This window comes from Parasteatoda tepidariorum, chromosome 4 (assembly GCF_043381705.1).
Source record: "Parasteatoda tepidariorum isolate YZ-2023 chromosome 4, CAS_Ptep_4.0, whole genome shotgun sequence".
NCBI classification, from domain to species: Eukaryota; Metazoa; Arthropoda; class Arachnida; order Araneae; family Theridiidae; genus Parasteatoda; species Parasteatoda tepidariorum.
In genome coordinates this window covers 833,943-854,644 of record NC_092207.1, presented here as the reverse complement: position 1 = coordinate 854,644, position 20,702 = coordinate 833,943, and the positions used below count along the sequence as shown (strand labels likewise).

The 20,702-nt window shown below is 28.8% G+C and overlaps 1 protein-coding gene across 1 annotated transcript in view; it reads left to right on the top strand.

Moving 5' to 3' along the window:
* LOC107440103 (probable ATP-dependent RNA helicase DDX5) overlaps positions 1-20,227 on the top strand; it is a gene marked incomplete in the record, with an annotated part of 31,550 nt that extends 11,323 nt beyond the window's left edge. The window contains 10 exon segments of the mRNA XM_043054918.2: positions 3,094-3,235; positions 3,318-3,478; positions 6,861-7,033; positions 7,120-7,165; positions 7,281-7,345; positions 7,427-7,488; positions 10,555-10,614; positions 15,530-15,766; positions 18,638-18,757; positions 20,070-20,227. Coding sequence (XP_042910852.1) covers positions 3,094-3,235; positions 3,318-3,478; positions 6,861-7,033; positions 7,120-7,165; positions 7,281-7,345; positions 7,427-7,488; positions 10,555-10,614; positions 15,530-15,766; positions 18,638-18,757; positions 20,070-20,098 — 1,095 coding nt within the window.
* Between the last annotated feature and the right edge of the window lie 475 nt (positions 20,228-20,702).

Below are 20,702 nucleotides of genomic sequence, written 5' to 3'. Positions count from 1 at the left end.
AAAAAAAAATTGAAGGCTTCTCAGGATCTCTTAGCCACAGCTGAAAAAAATATTAAAAACGGGTTAAATAATAAAAACATGTCGATTATAGAAAGCGAACAGATCCTCTTATCTGAGGAAAAGTCGAGGTGAGCAGAATATTTAACAGCATTGGAAGATACCAAATAGAAACTTAATTTTTTAATGCAGGGACCTTCATAAAAATGAAAAAAATAAGACATGTTATTAATGAACAAAATTGAAAATTCTTGTTATTAAATTCTTGTTTTAATTCTTTTTATTACATATGCTCCAAATCTTTGTTTTGCTGCTCCAAAATTGCTTTTTTTGTTGCTCCAAAGCCATGTTTAGCCACTTGCACCACTGGATATGACTTAGTTGTCAAAATTTAGCAGTTTAAGAAAACTTTTAAAAGAATAAAAATTGAATTGCAAGAGTTAGAAGAAGAAAAATAACAGCAAATAATTTTACATGTTACAAACTTAATTAATGATTTTTTTTTTGTATAAAATGCCTTAGATTTTCTTATGTATTCAAATTTAAAAATATAAAATTGGTAGGTTTTTATGCCAATCCTTAACATCTGTACTTTGACAAGATTTATTAAAATATTTAAAATTGGAAAATGTATTTAATTGTCAAAGTGATAACTTAATTTATTTTTCTTGACAAAGTTTGAATAAGTCAAAATTTATTTCAAAAGGGATAGAAATTAAATTCAAAATATACATTTTTGCAAATTCCTTATAGTAACTGCTTTTTAATTTTTAAAAAAGACTATCTTTTACACAAAGTTTTTAAATTTTCCTTAAAGTTCCTTAAAATTTTGGACTCCTTAGATACTCCTTGGATTTCTTCTTCTGATCTCTGTATGAACCCTGATGTTAAATGTTTCTCCATCTCCAAAACTCTATAATGTACACAGTGAAAATGCGAGTACAAAAATTTCCATTATACGTATTTGGCAATGTTTATGAATTATCCGTAATTTTACGGACCTACTGATAGATCTGAAATTTGCATGGATTTTAAAATTTCCTTTCCCTTTTTTATTTTATTTACATTGTACAATTTAGGCATTCGGCTTTAGAGAAACTCATCCCTGTTGTAAAATATTTCACTGTCCGAACTGTTTACAAATGGATGCCACTGTTTTTTCTCCTGTTTTGTGACTTCCTGGAAGTTGTGTTCTGCTCTTAGTAGAGTGATGTATAATTTGTTAAGTGTTGTTTTTGCCTTTGTTAATAGTTTTATCCTTTCCATAAACTTAGTCTTTAAAATAGTTATGCACAGGGGTGCAAAAAACCCACCTACCCAGTTAAACATAGGCAGCTTTTACTGGATAAAATCCACCCTAAAGTGGGTTTTGATTAGTAAGAATATAAATAAAAAGTAATCTTGTGTTAAATTAAGTTTCAAATGTGTGATGTATGCGAGTACATATAACATTTTGTATCATGATGTCGGAAGAAACTTTTAGACTTTTGCACCAATTTATTTGTATTAATTATTAATTACCTATATGTTAAGTCAATTCATAAAATTAAACTTAATTATTAATAAAATAAACTTTTTTTAAAATGAGGTATTTATCCCTTCACTCTTTTGGAAGAAGAAAAAAACCCCAATAAAACATGGAAAAACCCGGGTTGTGCAACCGTCTTGTGGGTTGATTTTTATTTGATAAGTTTATTTTTATAGTTTAAAAGTTGTCTGCAACTTAAATAGTTTGTTTTCTTTTTACAAAACTGTGTTAGCTGCCATAGAAATGAGAAAAGCCATTTCTAATGAGGGGGGATAAGATCCTACCTTGTACCTACTCCAAAGCAAAGCTGTTAATCCTACATGCCTTTTAGCAGTAAATCCTAAATAAATAAGCAAAATGTTTGATCATTTTTCGACAGGTCACTGTGAGTTAAGAAATAACCTTAGAGTCCCAATTTAAAAAAAACTATATTTTACACAAAGTTTTTGAATTTTTGATAAGTCCTTTAAATTTTGGACTCCTTGGATGCTCCTTGGATTTCTTCTTCTGATCTCTGTATGAACCCTGAATTAAGCATGTTCACCTATTCCCTATTTCTCTAATTTTATCTACCACTTAATCAAAACTAGCACAATGTAGCTCACACTAGAGCATGGTGATTGTGTATTTTCTCTTAATTTATTGTTATAATATGCACTACAGATTTGAGTGGCAACACGTCTTAAGCAATTTTGCCAACAAAGATTTCAGTGTTCCAGATAAACCAATTGATGTGTAGTGATAAGACAAATGGAAGGTGTTGATGGAATGATTAAATATAAATTGGCAGATATAATTCTGCTCCATTTGATGTGATAGAATTTTTAGTTTATTGGGAAAGAATTTTACTAAATCTATTTAAAACAAAACTTTAGAAAGCTGGTTTAAATAAAGACTAGATCTGTCATAATTCCTTAGGTGATTCAGAGGAAAACTTTTAAAGAAGAATTTTTTTTATATGTAGCATTTTATTTCATTTGTGCAATATCTTTAAATTTAGCTGTGCTGCTGATTTTAGACTTTTAATTAAACATTATTTTATTTTGTATATAGTGTTTTTTAAATAGCATCATAATAGAATTTTAAAAAAAGGATTGTTAGTACTTTTATTTATTATTTAAACATGATACAGCAAATTTCTACTATTGAATAAGATTAGTTATCTGCTAATTATTTTTAGTAAAATAGATTTTACTAGGCAATGAAAAAAAATGTTATTAAAATGCTTCTTAAAAATTAAAGAGAATTTGCTTCTTATTTTAATAACATTGCAATGATGAGATGTATGTTACTTTTAATTTGTTATACTTTTTATTTTTCATTTTATTAATACCACTTTATTAATTTACATTCCATTTTTATTAATTTGGATATGTGTCTTTAAATTCTTCATGTTGGTGCCAGTTTTTATTTATAAGTTAGCAAGTATGCATTATATTTTGCTTAAGTTTCTTTTACTTCAAGTTTGAATCTATTGATATCATACTTATATTATATATTCATTTTTGCAGACTTATAGTTGTGTTGTATTATTTACTACATGTTATGAATAAATATTTTATTTTCAGGTTTTGGTGTTGGCTCCTACTCGAGAATTAGCTCAGCAAATTCAGGTGGTTTGCAATGATTTTGGGAGGTTTTCTTATGTGCGTAATAGCTGCATTTTTGGTGGTGCTCCGAAGGGTCCACAATTGAGAGACGTTGAACGTGGTAGATATTTTAGTTACATATTCATTGTTACATATTCATTGGTTTTAAGTAAAACACTCTAATTCCTGTTTTTTAATTCTAGGTGCACAAATTTGTATCGCTACTCCTGGTCGTCTTATAGATTTTCTGGAATGCAATAAAGTTTCACTTAAGCAGTGCACTTATCTAGTTTTAGATGAAGCTGATAGAATGTTGGACATGGGTTTTGAACCTCAAATAAGAAAAATCATAAATCAAATAAGAGTAAGATAAGCTTGGAATTTATTAGTCTTTAAATAGCATTTATAGTACATAGATATAAACTAATCTATTAGTCTTCTAGCAATTTAGTAACTGAGCAAGATTCCCGATTTAGTTCTTAAATAATTATGTTAAGGGGTGACAGTACCCAAAAAATGACCAAAATAGCAATATTTTTTTATTGCTCATAATAAACTTCAAGTTATTTTAAATGCACTGAGGGAGAAAAACTATCTACATTTTTAAAAAGTTATGAACAATTTTAGATTGCCCTAAAACAGAAACTTGATCAACTGATTGACTTTTAAATGCTTTTTCTCATAGATGGTAGTTTTGTGCTTTAATCTTAATTGAATCCCTAAGGAATTTTTTCTATTAAAGCTTTGAAGTAAACTTTTTTATTTTAAGTATAATGCACTTATTTACTCTGTGCCTGGAGTAAGCATTTTGAGATGTTAAAATTTTTACAGCATGTTATATATACCTAACAGGAAATTTTAACTTTTTTCTACTTTTTTACAAAATAATCTATAAAAAATATTCTAATTGATATATCAACAAATGAATACACAAAATTGTTGATGAATATTATAAGCATTAAGAAAAAAAAATTTTAAATGTTAAAATAAAAAAATTGAGATTTTTGTTAAATTTTTAAAAAAAATTTAATAGTTTAACTATTTTTTTGAAGATAAATTATTGATTATAAGTTAAATCAAAGTGTTAAGCATCCACAAAATGAATTATTATACCTTTATTTTTTAAAAAAATTTTGCAATGGTACTGCGATCCCTTGAAATTGTGTTTACACTTAACGCGTAAATTAACACACATCTGTAAATATCCTGATTTTTGGCATGTATCTACAGTGTAGCTCCCTTAAGATTTTTCACAATGATTGTTGGAAAACTGGATAAAAGTTAGTTTTTAAAAAAGAAAAAAATTGTCTTGCTTTGTAAGGCAGGATTTTTAAGCTTCCTGTTGGATGTTTGAGATGTTTTTTTTTTTTTTTTAAGTTTAAGTATTGGAGTCAAATTTTTCAAACCCAGAGTATTATATTAAAACCTTAAATTGTTTCTACAATGAAAAACATAAATTGCAATTAAGCTGGCAGTTATGCTTCTGGGTATTGTGCTGCAAGTTACGGTGCCTTCCCCCAAATAAGTATACAGAGTTCTCTCTAAGAATTATCCCCCCAGAGTTCTCTGCAAAAGAAAAAAATTCTATTTATACAGGCTTATGATTGACCCTAAACTTTGAAAAATCATTCCAAATCTAAGAGAAGGAACCGTTAGGAGATACTATGTTTCTCATCTTTTCTTTTTGTGCTGAACCTACCATCATTGACACATCAACTGTTTTGTCAGGTTTGCCACTCCACAGAGAAAACACAAAGAATTTTTATTTTTTCCTTACAAAGTGGGAAAATACAGGGAATTTTATATCTTATGATCGTTTTGTAAGAAGTGGTAACCTCTCAAAGTGCATTCTATGGGATATTTAAGAACGATATTTCTGCTATACTAAACGATTTAATTTACTATAGCATTATTTGTTTTAAGTAGGTTAGGCTGTTCCTTATTTCTTTTAAGTTTTTTCAGCAATTAAACATAGCATAGTTAGCATAATGTAACTCTGACAAGAGCACAGTGATTGTGTGTTTCCTCGTAATATATTTTGTGTAATACGCACAGGGAAAACACATGGAATTTTTTTTGAAAGATTTATGCGGCAACCCTGTTTGCACTGTAGAAAAGCAAGAACTGAATCAACTATGTTATCATTTTTAGCTGGAAAATTTTTTCCGGTCTTTTACCGGAACTCCAATTAAAATTTTGCAAATGTTATGACTAACGTGCTAGAAGCAAGAAATATTTGTTTGGAAACTTTTTATCAACTTATTTGATTTATGTAGGGTTGTGAACAGGGGACCACTCAACAGAGATTCAAATCTTAATTACGGCAACAACTGTTTCATCTGTTATTTTTGTAGTTTAGTTATTTTATTAGGAAATGAGTTTTTTTTTAACTTATCAGTCAGCATAGTTTATTAGTGAAAAAGAAATTGTATAGAAAATTGAATGACTTAAGAAATTTTAAATGATTAACTTAGTTCTTGGTTACAGTATAAAAATTCTGTGAGAAATAAATTTAGCTCGCACTTCACATAATGTTTAAAATATTGGAATTAAACATAGGAAAGAAAAATGTCCCCTGCATAGAAATCTGGGAAAAGAAACAATCTGGCAGATAAATTTTTCCACTTCATCCATCTGTTATTATGCTCATTTATGACATTGATATTTAAAAACAAGAAGTTATGTTTATGAGGAATCCAAGCTTTTAAATCCAGTTGTGCACCCAGAAGAGGTTCCAATGTAATTTGATTCTCATCCTTTGTTGGTCATTTAAGGTGACAAGGGACTTCCAAATAAGCAAACATTTGCCCACAAAAATATTCTATTTTTTTATATATATTTTTGAAATCTAGGCATTTAACTGAACATTTTTTAAAAATTAAATTCTTGAATCAGAGCAAAATTAACGAAATTATGGCCATTTCTGATTTGACCACGCAATGAAAGTAATTTTTCCCAGTGTCTTTCAGAAGGCGATGTCAGTGTCTTCTCAATGACAAATTTCAAACTGTTCCAGCAAAATTAATTTTCATTCTATTAACCTGAGAATTTGATGCTATATTTATGAATATTATTAACATGTTGTTGGAAGAGTTTTTTGAATTAAGTAAATAGTATTGTTGTTGTCATGTCTATGCATACAATGCTAGTCCAAAGATTAGAGTCCTCCAAAAGTCTTGATAACAAGATTATTATTTATATACATGATATTTTATAGCGGTATGATGATTTTTTCCTAAAAATGCTGCTTTGTTGCTTGTTTACTTTTTGTTACAATAATTAAAAGTAAAAAAAGTTTCCAAAATTTTTTTTTGTTACCTAGTATGTAATATTTTAAAAGAATTGTCGTTTCAACAAAATTTTGGACTCAAGGCATAATATTAAAAAAATATATATATATATAAATTTGAAATTTTAATTTCTTAAATTTTAAAATAATTTTTCAAAATTTTTTATATAAGTTTTTTTAACAATATAAATGTATACTGAGAATTTCAAACAAATCCCTTGATAATTTCTTTAAAAAAAAATTGAAAGTCCTTTGTTGACTTAAGCGGAATCACTGAAGGTATATCTGTTATAATAATTTGCGAACTTTTATTTTCTTCAGTATGTTAGAGTTTCCGAATTAAAAACTTTTCAATCCATATTATTAGAAAAAATATTATGTGTATATAAGAGTACCCTTACAGAAAATTTTACTGTCTTTGAATGATTTGAATTGACTGTTTATTATACCTTTCCAGCCTGATAGACAAACTGTAATGTTCAGCGCTACATGGCCAAAAGAAGTTCAGAAGCTGGCTGAAGATTTTTTGATTGATTACATTCAAATAAATGTTGGTGCACTTGAATTATCTGCTAATCACAATATCATGCAAATTGTGGATGTCATGGATGAAACAGAAAAAGATGACAGGTAATTTTTGAAGTATCTTAAAACAGAATTCAAATTAATGCAATTATTTTTTTTTTTAAAAATTACATATGTTTCTATTATTTCAGGCTTACTAATCTCCTTCAAGAAATAATGAATGAAAAGGAAAACAAGGTGTGTTGAAATTTAAAAAAAATAGTTTTTATTCTGATATTCTTTTCATTATACATATTTTATTAATTCTCACAATCATTATTAAAAATAAATGAAATTGATATTTTTTTTTCAGACTATAATTTTTGCTGAAACAAAACGTCGTGTAGACGAGCTGACACGTTATATGAGGAAACAAGGGTAACTTTTCTACTTAATTGATTCACTTTTTCTACTGAAACATTTTGTCCGAAAAAATCTTACTTTAAATCTTGCTTGCAGATATTCCGCATTGTGTATCCATGGTAATAAGTCCCAACCGGAACGAGATTGGGTTTTAAGTGGTAAGTGCATTTTGAATTTGTTTTAGTCACATTCGTAGCCTTTTAAGGAACTAAATTTTGTTTTATAAATTTTTTGGTATAGTAAAAAGGTTTATGGTTATATTTTAAAAATTAAATCATTGAAATGTCTGCGTTATTTTTATATATTGGGTAGTAGTTTGCGTGAAATATTTTATACAATGAGTCTTATCTTGACTGTTATGGGAACGGTAAATAATGAAATTTGGACAGTACTTTTTAATTTTTAATGAGATTAAGGCTTTATTCAGGGTGCGTACAGACTGCTTATACTGCTTAGAAACTCCTTGGAAATAAAAAAAAAGTCTCCAAGGAGTACTTGGAACTACTTAGATTTCTATATTAGTCCATAGAATTGCATAGATGAACTTACTAGGTGTCAAAATCTAATAGTTTATCAGGGTGGCCACCCACCTTTAAAACCTGGAATTATCGGGGAATTTTTTTTAAACTGGAAAAAACCTGCAAATATCAGGGAAATTTGGATATAAACCTGGAAAAATCAGGGAATTATAAAGAAAAGCTGGAAATTTTTTCTTTGATCATTTTTTTAATTTCACCAATTTAAATTATTTACTAATTTTCTTAATTTAAATTATTTCATCCATTATACCCACCTTTTTTTAAACGGAAATGTATCGCCAAACAGTTGAAATACAGTGAATTCGCGATAACTCGAATCTGATAGGACTGACAAAGAACTTCGACATATTGGAAGTTCGACTTACCGTTAGTTTCGGTCTTTCAAAATATTGTCGGATTATTTAATTAATGCTTATTAATTACAAATCTTCTAAATGCTTACAGTATTTAAGATCATTTTTTGACAAACCATTTACGATAAGACTGTTTCAAGCACTTTATGATATCCTGGTCCATCGGTTGCAACTTTGCTGTTGTGTTTGGCGGGAGAAACTGCAGGTTTGCTGCTTTTAAATTAGGTAGATCACTATGCGCTATGCATTTATCCATAAAAAGTATCACTTTTCTTTTTTTAGCGAAGAATTTACGATCCAATTTTCTTACATTGTCTTCAAATAAAAATGATGTCATCCAAAACTTTTTGCTGGACTTGTAATACAAAGGATACGTTTTTACATTCTTGAAACATCGGGGATTTCGGTATTTTCCGATAACAAGTAAGGGCAATTTCTCCGTCCCAGGCGCATTTCCTTCAACTAGGACAGTCTAACGTTCCTTGCTCATTTTATCCCCTGAGCATTTTTCATCCTTAAACATCATAGTCTTATTTGGAAGACATTTAAAAAATAAACCCATATCATCAATATTGAAAACATCATTTTAACTGTATCCATGAAGTAAATTTGGTAATGTTTCATTTAACCACTGCTCACATACTTCAAGAGGGACAACTTTAACTCCTCCATGAAGAGTGCGAAAGACATTGCGTGTGTTGCAAAGGAAGGGGCAAGATATCAGCTCCTAGGGTTTTTTTCTTGCTTTAAAAGATCCAAAAAAAAAATCGAGTTAAAGGGAGTACAGTTCGAGTAATCAAGAATAATTAACATGAAATTGAAGATAAAAGGGTCGGAACCCCTTAAAAAAATTGAGTTATAGTAATATTCGAGTTATCGTACTTCGAGTTATAGCGAATTGCCTGTATCATCAACTTAGCGATACTTTGCTTGCATCAAAATTTGCTCCATTACAGCTCTGTTAAACTAGAATGCCACATAAAATTCTGCCACGGTTGCTAAACGAATGTAGAAACCTTTGTCCGCTATGGGACTGTGCAATTTAGGAAAGATTCTGGTGGAGGTAGAAAAAGGGATTAGGAAATTTGCTTCTGTTTTTAAATTCTGTCCTTTATGGCTCAAGTTTGTTCCGATTCTTTGGTGGTAATTTTTTTTTCTATTTTGACAAAATGTTTTTGTATTTTTAACTTGAAAAATGAAATTCTCCAAAAATTAGTTGGTTATAATTTAATAATAATAGACTTTATATATTGCACCCTTTTTCTGAAAGCTTTTCTACTTCCATACAAAGAAATCTATGAATTATTTTTTTCTCAGCAAACCAACCAATCACATTTTTTTACAATCGCTAACTGCAATGTTTGTCAACAAATCTTTACAATTGTTGCATTAATGATTTTTGATTCAAAATTTTGTAGGAAAACATTAAAAATTAAATAAAAAATCTTGCCAAATTGTCAAAATAAGTTATTTTTTTCAAGAGGATATGTTAAAAAAATAATATTTTGAATAAAATATTTTATAATACCGACACTTTTCTTGTACACATCCTACACTTAGCAAGAAAAAAGAAACAAAAACCTGGAAATTTTAAGATTTTTATCTGGAAAAATCAGGGAAATTTGAAATCTGATTTGAGTGGCCACCCTCTTTAAGAAAGCTTTTAAGAAGAAAAAAAATTTAATTGCAAGAGTTAGAAGAAAAAAATAGCAGCAGATAATTTTAATTTTACATGTTACAAGCAAACTTAATTAATAATTTACTGTGATTTTTTTAAAATATGAAATGCCTTGGATTTTCTTACGTATTCAAATTGAAAAAAGTAAGATTGGTAGGTTTTTATGTTAATCTTTAACATCTGTACTTAAACAAGATTTATTAAAATATTTGAAACTGGAAAATGTCTTTATGTGTAAAAGTGATAACTTTATTTTTCTTGGTGAAAGGGCTAGAAAAAATATACAATTTATACATTTTTGTGAGTTTCTTATAACAGCTTTTAAATTAAAAAAAAAACTGTCTAGCTATCTTTCACACAAGGTTTTTTAATTTTTGATAAGTCCTTAAAATTTTGGACTCCTTGGATACTCCTTGGATTTCTTCTGCTGATCTCTGTATGAACCCTGACTTTATTTCCCATGGAATGGAGATTAAACTTGGTTGGCAGCTTATATTAAAAAAAAAAAAAAAATTCTTCCCTTTTCTTTCTTTCCCATTCATTTGGCTACATGTTAAACTATTAAAGGTGTTATATTTAACGTCTGTTTTAAATAAAAGGTTATAATAAGTTATCCCAAGAATGTTTTTATGCATGTATCAAATTTCTTTTTAGAGTTCAGAAATGGGAAGTCGCCTATTCTGGTAGCCACAGATGTAGCTGCTCGTGGTTTAGGTAAGTTTAGTCATCTTTTTTTTTATTAATTGTTTCTATATTAATACATTCTACATTGTTTAAAATTTGTAAATGAAATAATGTCATCTATAGCTTTTATTCTTAACAATTTTTTAGTGTTGGGTCAGAAATTCATTTTAAAATTCTGTAAATTTTTTTTTTTTTGTTACAACTTTTGAAGTAAAAATTAAAAACAATATCTGTTTGAAATATGTATATATGTTCAAAATCTGTTTAGAGAATTTTTTTTTAAAAAAAATGACTATTTTATTTGAATTTTGATTAGATTCTATGCTAGTTTAGATTTAAGAAAGTGTTGAAAAGTTTATTTTTGGGTAGATGTATGAATGACAATTTTTAAAAGAAAGAGAAATGCAGTCAAATATCGCCATAGTGGACAGTCTGCAGATCCAGTAATATCGCTATAAATGTATAAATTACTATATCCAAATTTAAAAAAGAAACGAAATTTTAAGTACTGTCCTTCAATTTTCTTTATTACAATATACAGAGAATTCAGGATGTTTACTTAGGATGTAGATACTGAAATTTTCCCTAGCTTTGTTCTTTAGTTTAATTTCGCTGACAATTTCATATAGATAAGGGTATCAGAAGTACACACTTTGTCATCGCAACATTGAAATTGTTTTATAACATACCCAGGAAAAATTTCTATTCCAGGGTTCAATTTAACAATCACCTAAAATAACGGAAAGTGAAGGGAAGTTTAAATTTTTCCTAACAAATTGGAAATTTTATTTCTTATTTTTGTCTTTAAAAAAATACAGACCTCTCAAAGTGCAATATATGGGATATTTAAAGATGACTGCTCAGTTATATTATTTCATTTATGACAGCATTATTTGTTTTATGTTGAGCTGTTTCTTATTTCTCCAGCAACTAAAAATATCATCTTTATCCTGGTATAATTCACAAGAGCGCAGTGAGTGTGTTTCGTCTTAATATATTTTGTTTAATATGTGCGGGAAAAACCGGGAATGTTATAGGTATATCATCTCCACATTGGTCTTTTTTCTTCACCTTAATCTTTCAAAACACCATGGCAGAAACAGTTGCTGATTGCCTACGTGATTTTTCTAACGAAATGATTCCTTCTGAAAGAGATGTATTCTGTATCCGTGTTTTCTAAATCACACACCGCTAGTTGTCTCATATTCAGGCTGCGAATAACGCCCTGGTCTGTGGGCTGCTCACAGCTCTACTGGTTTTTCCAGTTGACTACTGGATTTTGCCAGATTTTCCTGGTCTACTGGTTTCATGAAAATTCTCCTGGTTTTTGCATATTTTAGAAAATTCTCTAAAATTGGGTAAGTTTATTTTTAAAAAAAATCACTGTTAAAATAGATATCTGCGTATATTATTACTTGCTCCAATATTTATACGAGTGTTACTAATACAAAATAAAGAGAGCCTCGTTTATAAATATTAGTTTGAAACTTTTTTTTTGTTCTAAAATGTATTTCATTCAGAACTTGTTTTTAAATTAAATAATTTTTTAGCTATCTTTGAGGAATTAAATGCCTATTATTATTCAAAACTATGAGTAAGCATAATACGAGACATTTCAAGTTTAATGTTAATCATAACTGGAAACTATTGCAGTTTTTCTATTTTGATGACTATAAGAATCCTTATGTGTAAAATATTTAGTACATTTTGCGACAATTGTCAGGAAATTTATATTTTATAAAGTCTACTGGATTTTTTCCTATCCATCTTGGCAGTTATGACTGCTACACAGCAGTCATTTGGAAGTAGATCTTAATACCTTTTAGTCTTTCTTAATGGGGGTGGGCTGTATTTTCACCTGTGAGTTAAATGAGGACTGGAAGAAAAATTGCTGAAAGGAAATTAAAGCTTACTTTATTATCACTTTAGTCATTTAAAATAAGATCTTAATGAGAAAGAGGTTTGCTATATCCCAGGGGTTCAACTGTATCCCATTTGAGGCATCTAAGGCTCATTTTTCATATACTTCTAAAGTAGACTGTCTTCATTTTGTTTGTGACTGATTTGTTTTTCACTTTTTGTAGAATTAAGTTTCTCTTATCATGCATTCATTAATTTGCAATGTTGATAAAAGTGCTTCTCATTAAAATTTTCACATTTTTAAAGTATTGTCTATAATAAGTCCCTTTTTCATTCTTTCAATTAAAGTTCAATTTTTTTAAATTTTGAATTCTGATAAAGAGCACGTAGTTTTGAGAGTAAAATTAAAATTCCAAGTTTTCAATGTTAATTGAGTTGGGTAATGTTTTTAATTAATTTCATTATTTTAAGGTATATAAATGATAATTATTTTTCCTATTGTTTAACATCTTTGAGTTTTCAATTTCTCCTAATTATATTTGTATATTTTTGGTTGGTAAGAAGAGTGATTCAAAAATATAAGAGTTTGCATGCTGAGTCAAAGGCTAGGATTTTCTTTGAAGATAATTTAAGGCCTGGTTTGCATTAAATTTCTTAAACAAATTTTTCCTTTGAATTTAGTCGTAGTTATAAACAATTTATAAAAATACTTTTCGCCATCTTTATTTTACTGTTATAGCTATTATGTATTATCATAATTATTTGTTTTGGGCTTTGTGAAATGTTCTCATATTTTTGAATCCTCTTTTATTTACTAATTTTATTTTTAACAAATATTAACTGATTTATTATAATTCATTTAATTGATATTTTTCTTTTTTTTCTTTTTAGAGGCACATGGATAATATTAGTGCCTCTGATCTTGCTCTGGTTATAAAAATATAGTTGGAGATCGATTTATGCAGGTCTTGTCGATATTGTGTGTGTCATTCAAAACCAAGGCTGTTTTTAAGATTTAATGCTGTCTTCAAATTATATTTTTTGATTGACAAATTGAGTTATTTCAGTGTTAGTAATATATTTCACTAAAGTGCTGTATTCTAACTGAGCTATCTATTCCCAATGTTTTAAATTAATGAGTTTTGTTTTAGTATATTACTCAGACTTGATTAAGATATAGCAGTTATTTATAAGGAAGTCTTGTTTGAAGTTTTATTGAAACTTCATTTGCTCTTTTAGTTTTCTGCTGCTTTTTTTTTAAAATTTAATTTAATTTTTGTATTATTTATATTTTGGGAGATATTCAAGAAACTCAGAATAAGTGATCTGATAGGTTTTTTTAATGAATGATTCATCATTGCTTATCATTTACTTATTTTGGAAATATTTTCTCCAGTAACAGGGTATCTGCACACTTGGAGGAAAGTCATGGATTTCAATCACTAAAAAATATAATTTTTAAAATGGAATTACCCCCCTCCCCNAATTCCCCCCCCCCCCCTCCAAGTTTCATGGTGCTCCGAATATCTGAATTTGTAACAGAATCCCCACTCTCACATTAGTCATATTATAAAATGTTTTCATCATGTTCTATAAAGATATGGTGTCTCTTTCAAAAAATGAAAGAGCGTCATTACTAGATCAAATTATCTTGTAAACTTCTGTGATTTCAGAATTTTTGGTAATATTCATTTCTTTTATTTTATTGATTTCAAATTGGCAAATTTTTTTTTAATTCTGAGATGAAAACAGAAAAATCAGGAATATTTCTTTTCTTTCTGATGAACAAGAAAAATATCTTTAGAATATACTTCTGTCAGAAAAAAAAAAGAAAAATCAGGAATATTTCTTTCCTTCCTGATGAACAAGAAAAGTATCTTTAGAATATAATTCTGATGGAAAAATAAAAAAATGTTTGCTTTTGTATTTTTTCCAACAATTTTATTGCTTCAACTCTTTCTTTACTTTGTTTTTTAAATTTAAAATCTATAAATATGAGGATGCAGAGTATAACAGTTTGAGTTATATCTATCATTTCAATTAATGTTATTATAATGCTTTTTTAAATGTATTGTTGTGTTTTTGTCAGAGTAAATCGTAACTTCGTTAAGCCATGAAAAATTCTTGGAATTAGTCATGGAAAATCGTGAATTTGAAAATCTAAAATGTAGCAGATACCCTGCAGTTATTCATCTTTGAAAGAAATTTTATTTCTGAAATAAATATTTTTTAAGGAATTTATGACATTTCTTTTGTTTGAATTAAAATTAATTTCAAACTGTTCTAATTGAAACTTGGTTTTGTAATGTACACACACTGTTGGTAATAACACTGAGTTGGGCCAGTCCAGTATTCCCTAGTGAAGAGGCAAGGAACAACTATAACTGCATGCAGAGGATGATATCTCCTCTGTGTGTGTTGCCAGACAATTTATTAGTTTCTTGCCTGTTATCTAGAGGATATATGAGCGTAAACAAGGACTCAGTGGATCTAAAGAAAGGTTTGAAGTATATTTCCTGCTTTTCTCCTTTCAGAGAGAAATTGTGCTGAACGATGGTAGTTTTGTCCTTTTTTTAAACTAATAAATATAACTACCTGAGTTGTTTCAATTATTTATATCACTACTTAAATGGAAAAGAATAGAAAGCTTAATAGAAATAATTTATGAATAACATGTGTCTATATCATAAGTCCTATTGTATACCAAGAAGATTTTTCCCCCTCTGGAAAGAGTAAAATCGTTCAGCACACATTCCTCTTTCTTTGCTCTTTACTGTTTTCATATACTGATTTTTTTTACTTTCACTTTTCTATTCGAAATTAATTTAATTATAGCAATTATAAATATTCTTGGCATGTGATAATTGTTCTAATTAAACTTCTAAATGATGTAGGCTCTTAAAGAAAAATATTTACTTCCTAAATTTGCTCAATGGAATTAATCTTTTGAAATTAAATAATTGCTGCAAGTTATCAAAAAAGTATGTGAATAAGATTTTTCATGAATAGGATTGAAATGCTCTTGTTCAAACCACTGAAGCTAAAATTTAATTTTGAATCTTCTAATAGATATATTTATTTTCAGATGTGGATGATATCAAGTATGTTATCAATGTTGATTTTCCAAATTCTTCCGAGGATTACATCCATCGTATTGGCCGCACAGCCAGATCTAACAACACTGGAACTGCTTATACATTCTTTACCTTTGGAAACATGAAGCAGGCTAAAGATCTGGTGGATGTTCTGATTGAAGCCAACCAAGAAGTGAATCCCAAATTAAGAGATTTAGTCGAAATGTCCAAATCATTTGGTGGCAGGGGTAAGCAATTCTGCCTTTATAACTTTGTTTTAGCAAATGTTCTCCAATTTACTTTGAAGAGAAATAAGATGCTCATTTTCATCATAATTGGCCAGACAGTTCAATGTGGGCCAAGGCCTTCGTCTAAAGATTTCTTCATAACTATTTCCAATTTATCTTTGATCTTCAATTCTTTTCGTTAATTACAAGAATGTCAGACTCCTCCGAATCAGTCCATTTCAACCGTGTCCTTAACCGCTTTCTTGTTCCAATAGGTCTTTAAAAAATATATATATATTTTGAGTGTATCGTCATCCAATACATTCTACTTATTTTTATGCGTTTAGTAATGTCGGGTAGTTTATGAATCTTGTACAGTTCAAAGTAATATCTCCTGCAGTTATTATTTTCATTTGCACGAACACTAGATGAAAATTTTATCGCAATGTCTGATTTTGTGGAGTATACTTGGTCGTGTCATGAGGTAAGCTATTAAAATGAATTGAAATTTGACTTTAAAAATGTGTAAAATTCTTATTTGGGCTAAAAAAAATTTAAAATTTCCCGAAAAAATTTTCTTAGTGAACTTCTTGTAATGGGTTATTAATTATTTCAAGAGAAATTGAAGATTCAACGCACACAAGGTTAAAGAAAACTTGAGATCATTGAATAATTATGAATTTTCAGCTAAAAGCTAAAAAAAATCTTGCAGCAAACATAAAAATTTACCACTTCAATATGGATGGCATTAGCGTTTCAAACTTTTTATCAAAGATAACTGCACTGGTAGTTGAGTAATATAATGCCTAGAGTTCTAACTAAAGTTGGTTTCGACAATAGCTAATTTGAACTTACACGAATAGTGTTTTAGTTAAGAGTAAATTACGGATGCGCTTTCAGAGAATTAATTAGCAAACTCTTTTTCCCATTATTTAAGTTTTTATAAACTTGATGAATAGATTGTTTGTATAATTGTGCATACAAAATTTTGATTACTTCCTCAAAATTTCTTGATCTCAAAACCAAATTGGTTCTTTTTGATGTCAATGTTAGATTCACTCATTTCCCAGTCATGGTTGACAACAGGGTCAGGCAAGACAACACCAGTGGTGTTTGTTGGTTTATAGTTCTAATAATAAAAAAAAAGTTGTTCATTGTGGGTTCTGCAATTCTTATTTTTTTCTTCGTTATACCAGGTTCAAATACACCATTCGTTACACCAAAATCAAAGAATCTTCATAATGAATAGTGAGAAACCAGTGTATAAATGTCACATTTAAAAAACCTTCATTACCCTTAATTTCAGAATATATTTAGTATTTTTTATTTATTATAATAATTTGTCTACTTAAAAAAATAGCAGCTGACATGAAGACCGTCACTTTAAATTCATGCAAATTTTAAGACAAAGTTCTTAAACCAGATTAAATAAATCTCTTGCGGGTGGCTGAGTCAGCCAATCTTCTTATCTAACTTATCATCTAATTATTTATCACCTTTGAAATATGCTACTTTTTGTTTACATTGTAACAGGCTGCCTTAAACTTCGTGCGACAGGAAAACTACACTCCTCATTTTACTTTTATTAATAAATGTGTGTCGTTTTTCATTTTCTGGTGTAATTTTTGCCACTCTTCATTTGATTCTTCAGATTTGCTTTTATTGACCGTAAATTATGGCTCATACATCACGATTATTTTTCTTATGATTCATATTCACAGAGGTGATGGTTTTATATCTGCCATTTCTCCTGTTTTCTAACAAAGACTGCTACCCATGTATTTTCAAATTTCTCCATATTTGTTGAAGACATTTTTTTTAAGAAAAGGAAAATTTTTGGCAATAAGATGTCCGCTAGTGGCAGTTCTCTTATTCCTCAACAATGGTGCTGTCCCCAATACTGCGGTTAAGTGGTGGCTCAGGGGGCAGAGTGCTCGTCTTTCAATGAAGTGAACCGGGTTTGAATCCCAGCGACGACTAATCGATACAAATTCCGCAATGACCACAGTGCTGACATAACATATTCTTAATGGTAGACAGATTATGGGTTAGTCCCCTTGTCAGGTTAAACATGATAGGTCTTCGTGGTTTTCCTCTTCATATAACGCAAATGTGGGTTATTACCATCAAAAAGTCTTCCCCATGGGCAAATTTCTTCCAATACTTGATCCAAACGTTCCCTTGTCTTCTGGATTGGACTAAAAATGACAAGGCTACGGAGTTGAACATTAGTCGTAAACTCTGAATTAGGTTGGCAATTCAACGGAGGTTATAAAATAGTTTAAGTAATTATAAATAATTGTTTAAAAAAATCTTCTTTGAATTAAGATTTATATACAAATGTTTTGTTTAACTAAATCTTGGTGTTGGTTTCCAATTTTGAATTTCTCTTTTTGACTTATATGATTATGCATAATGTATCAAAACTTTAAAAAAATGACACTAGTAAAATCTCCGTTGTTTTATTTCTCCTATGTTGGCTGGTATGTGATTTGTTACTTGATGCCTTTTTCAAATCTAATTATTTGCTGTCTCCATTTATATTGATTTCCTTTACATAGCAATTTAATATTGATTTGCTGCAATCCCAAGTCTCGCTTCGCACCTTATTTTTTCGATTTCTAAATAATGCTTCGTGATTTGTATTCACATAATTTAAAAATCCCACGTCGTGATTTATATTGTATACATCTCAAATTGTGTTCATGTGATTTAAAAATCTCGCGTAGCAATCAATGTTCACACGATTTAAAATATAGATGTGTGTATAGTTTAATTAATTTATTTTGCAAGTTATTAGAGCAGAATAATCCATTAAAATGCTTTTTATTTTTCAAACTTCAGACATTTTTTTTTAGGGAAAGATATTGACGATATTTTTTTTATTTTAAGGAGGTCGTAGATGGGGTGGAAGAAGTTTTGCCACTCGGTATGACAACAACAGTAGAGGTGGCAGTTATGGAAATAAATATGGGAACAACAACAACCGTGGAGAAAATTCTGGATACAGAGGTAATGACAGTTTAGCTAATGACTACAGTTCAAATTATAAACAAGATGTGACTTCTGAATCAACCTCTAGAATGAAGCGCACACAGATTAAATCTGATGAAGACTGGCTTAGAAGCTTCAGTGATTATAAAAAATCTCCAAGCAAGCCACAGAACAACATTCCATCATACACAATACATTAATAACATTTCTGTTAAGATTTCATGGATGATTTTTTTTTTTTTTTATCATTGCATGTATTGATTTTCAGTATTCTGAATTCAGTTATAATGATAATGCAATGTTTGTTTAGCCTATTTATTATAAAGATTGTAATTTAAGTCAATGGGCACTTTAAGTCTAAGCTTAAGAATCTCCAATTTCCTTTCATCTATAAATATATATTAACCGAAATTTCTGTAGCTTGTTATAGCCTTGGGTATTGATATCTGTATATTTTTTCCATTTTAGTAAATTTGCCTTTAAGTAACAGTATTGTTTTCTTGCAAAAGGCCACAGTGTGTAACTTTCTTGATTTTGTGAGATAACTTGCAGGGTGCGTAGCGTTTTCTTTTTTTTTCTTTCTTTCCCATTTTGATTTTTTGAAAAGTGCTTAATTTTCTCTTTTCCAAAATTTGATTTTCTTCTTTTCCTTGTTGATTTTCGCCACAATTTATGCAGAAAGGCATTGTTTACATTGTAGGGACAGTTTCAAATTTCAGTCTTATTTTTAAATAAATAAATAAAATAAAAAACTGAAAAGTGAACTTCAAGTACAGGGTTCAAAGCTATTTTTTTAAATTTTCTTTTTACTTTCTTTGGTGAAAAGAAGAGTTGGAAGTAAATAGAAACTGTTTCTACGTATAAAGAATAAGATGATTGTGAAGTGTTTTTTTTTATTTTTTTTTTATTATTATTATTATAAGATATTTTTATTTTCAATATTTAAACAAATTTAGGCATTGGATAAATTGCAATTTGGCTCAATTTTATTTAATATTTTATGCACCAAAATTTGGATGGTTTTAACAGTAATTTTCAAATCAAAAAAGTTATGTTGAAATAATTCTTATAATTTTACATATGTTAATTTAAAATTACTTCATATTTCTAATAGCCAGTAGTTATCCTTAGGCCAAAATTTAGAAAGTGCTTAAATATATATTTTTAGTGCTTAAAAGGTGCTTAGTTTTTGTTGAAAAATTTAGCTACGCACCCTAACTTGTTACATTCCTGGAATGGACAAATATTTTTTTTTATTGAATATCATCTTTGTACATTACTTATCCCTAACTGATTTGTTTATTTATTTATGTATTTTTTATCTTGACAGGGAAGTCCATGCATAAGATCTTCGTGTGAAAATCTTCCTGTCAATAGAGAGCATTTATTGTCATACAGATGTGAAAACTGTGTGTTTGTATAAAAGAGTTGTAGTCAAAATTTGCATCTGTGTGTTATTTATTTTCATAAAAAAATCACTTGAGTTTTCTTATAGTTTCTTCATTTCTTTAAACAAAATCACTGCTGTCACACAGATTTATTATTTGAAAAAGGAAAAAAAATTTGCGGGATTATTGCTTTAAATCTTACGAACCTGGTATATTTATACTAACACTCAGTTTGTGTATGTTTCTAAATATAACTATTTATTTGTTTTTGCGTCCAAGGTTTGGAAAAAGCACTGTGATTTTCCCATAAATATGTAACCTTCATTGTGTTTTTGTTTCATATATTCGGCTTTGTTTTGGTTTTTAAGAAAAAGTAATAAATCTAAAAACATTTATATTATCAGCTTCAATATCAATTATTTAACTTGCAACTAGTTAATTCTAAGTGTTTTTGGTTTAATTAAATTTCAGTGTGATACTAAAAACTGTCAAAAGTAGTCTTCACTGTCTCTTATAATTAAATTACTATTTCTATTTAAAACAGGTAAAATGTCTTTCATATTGCGCAATTCAAA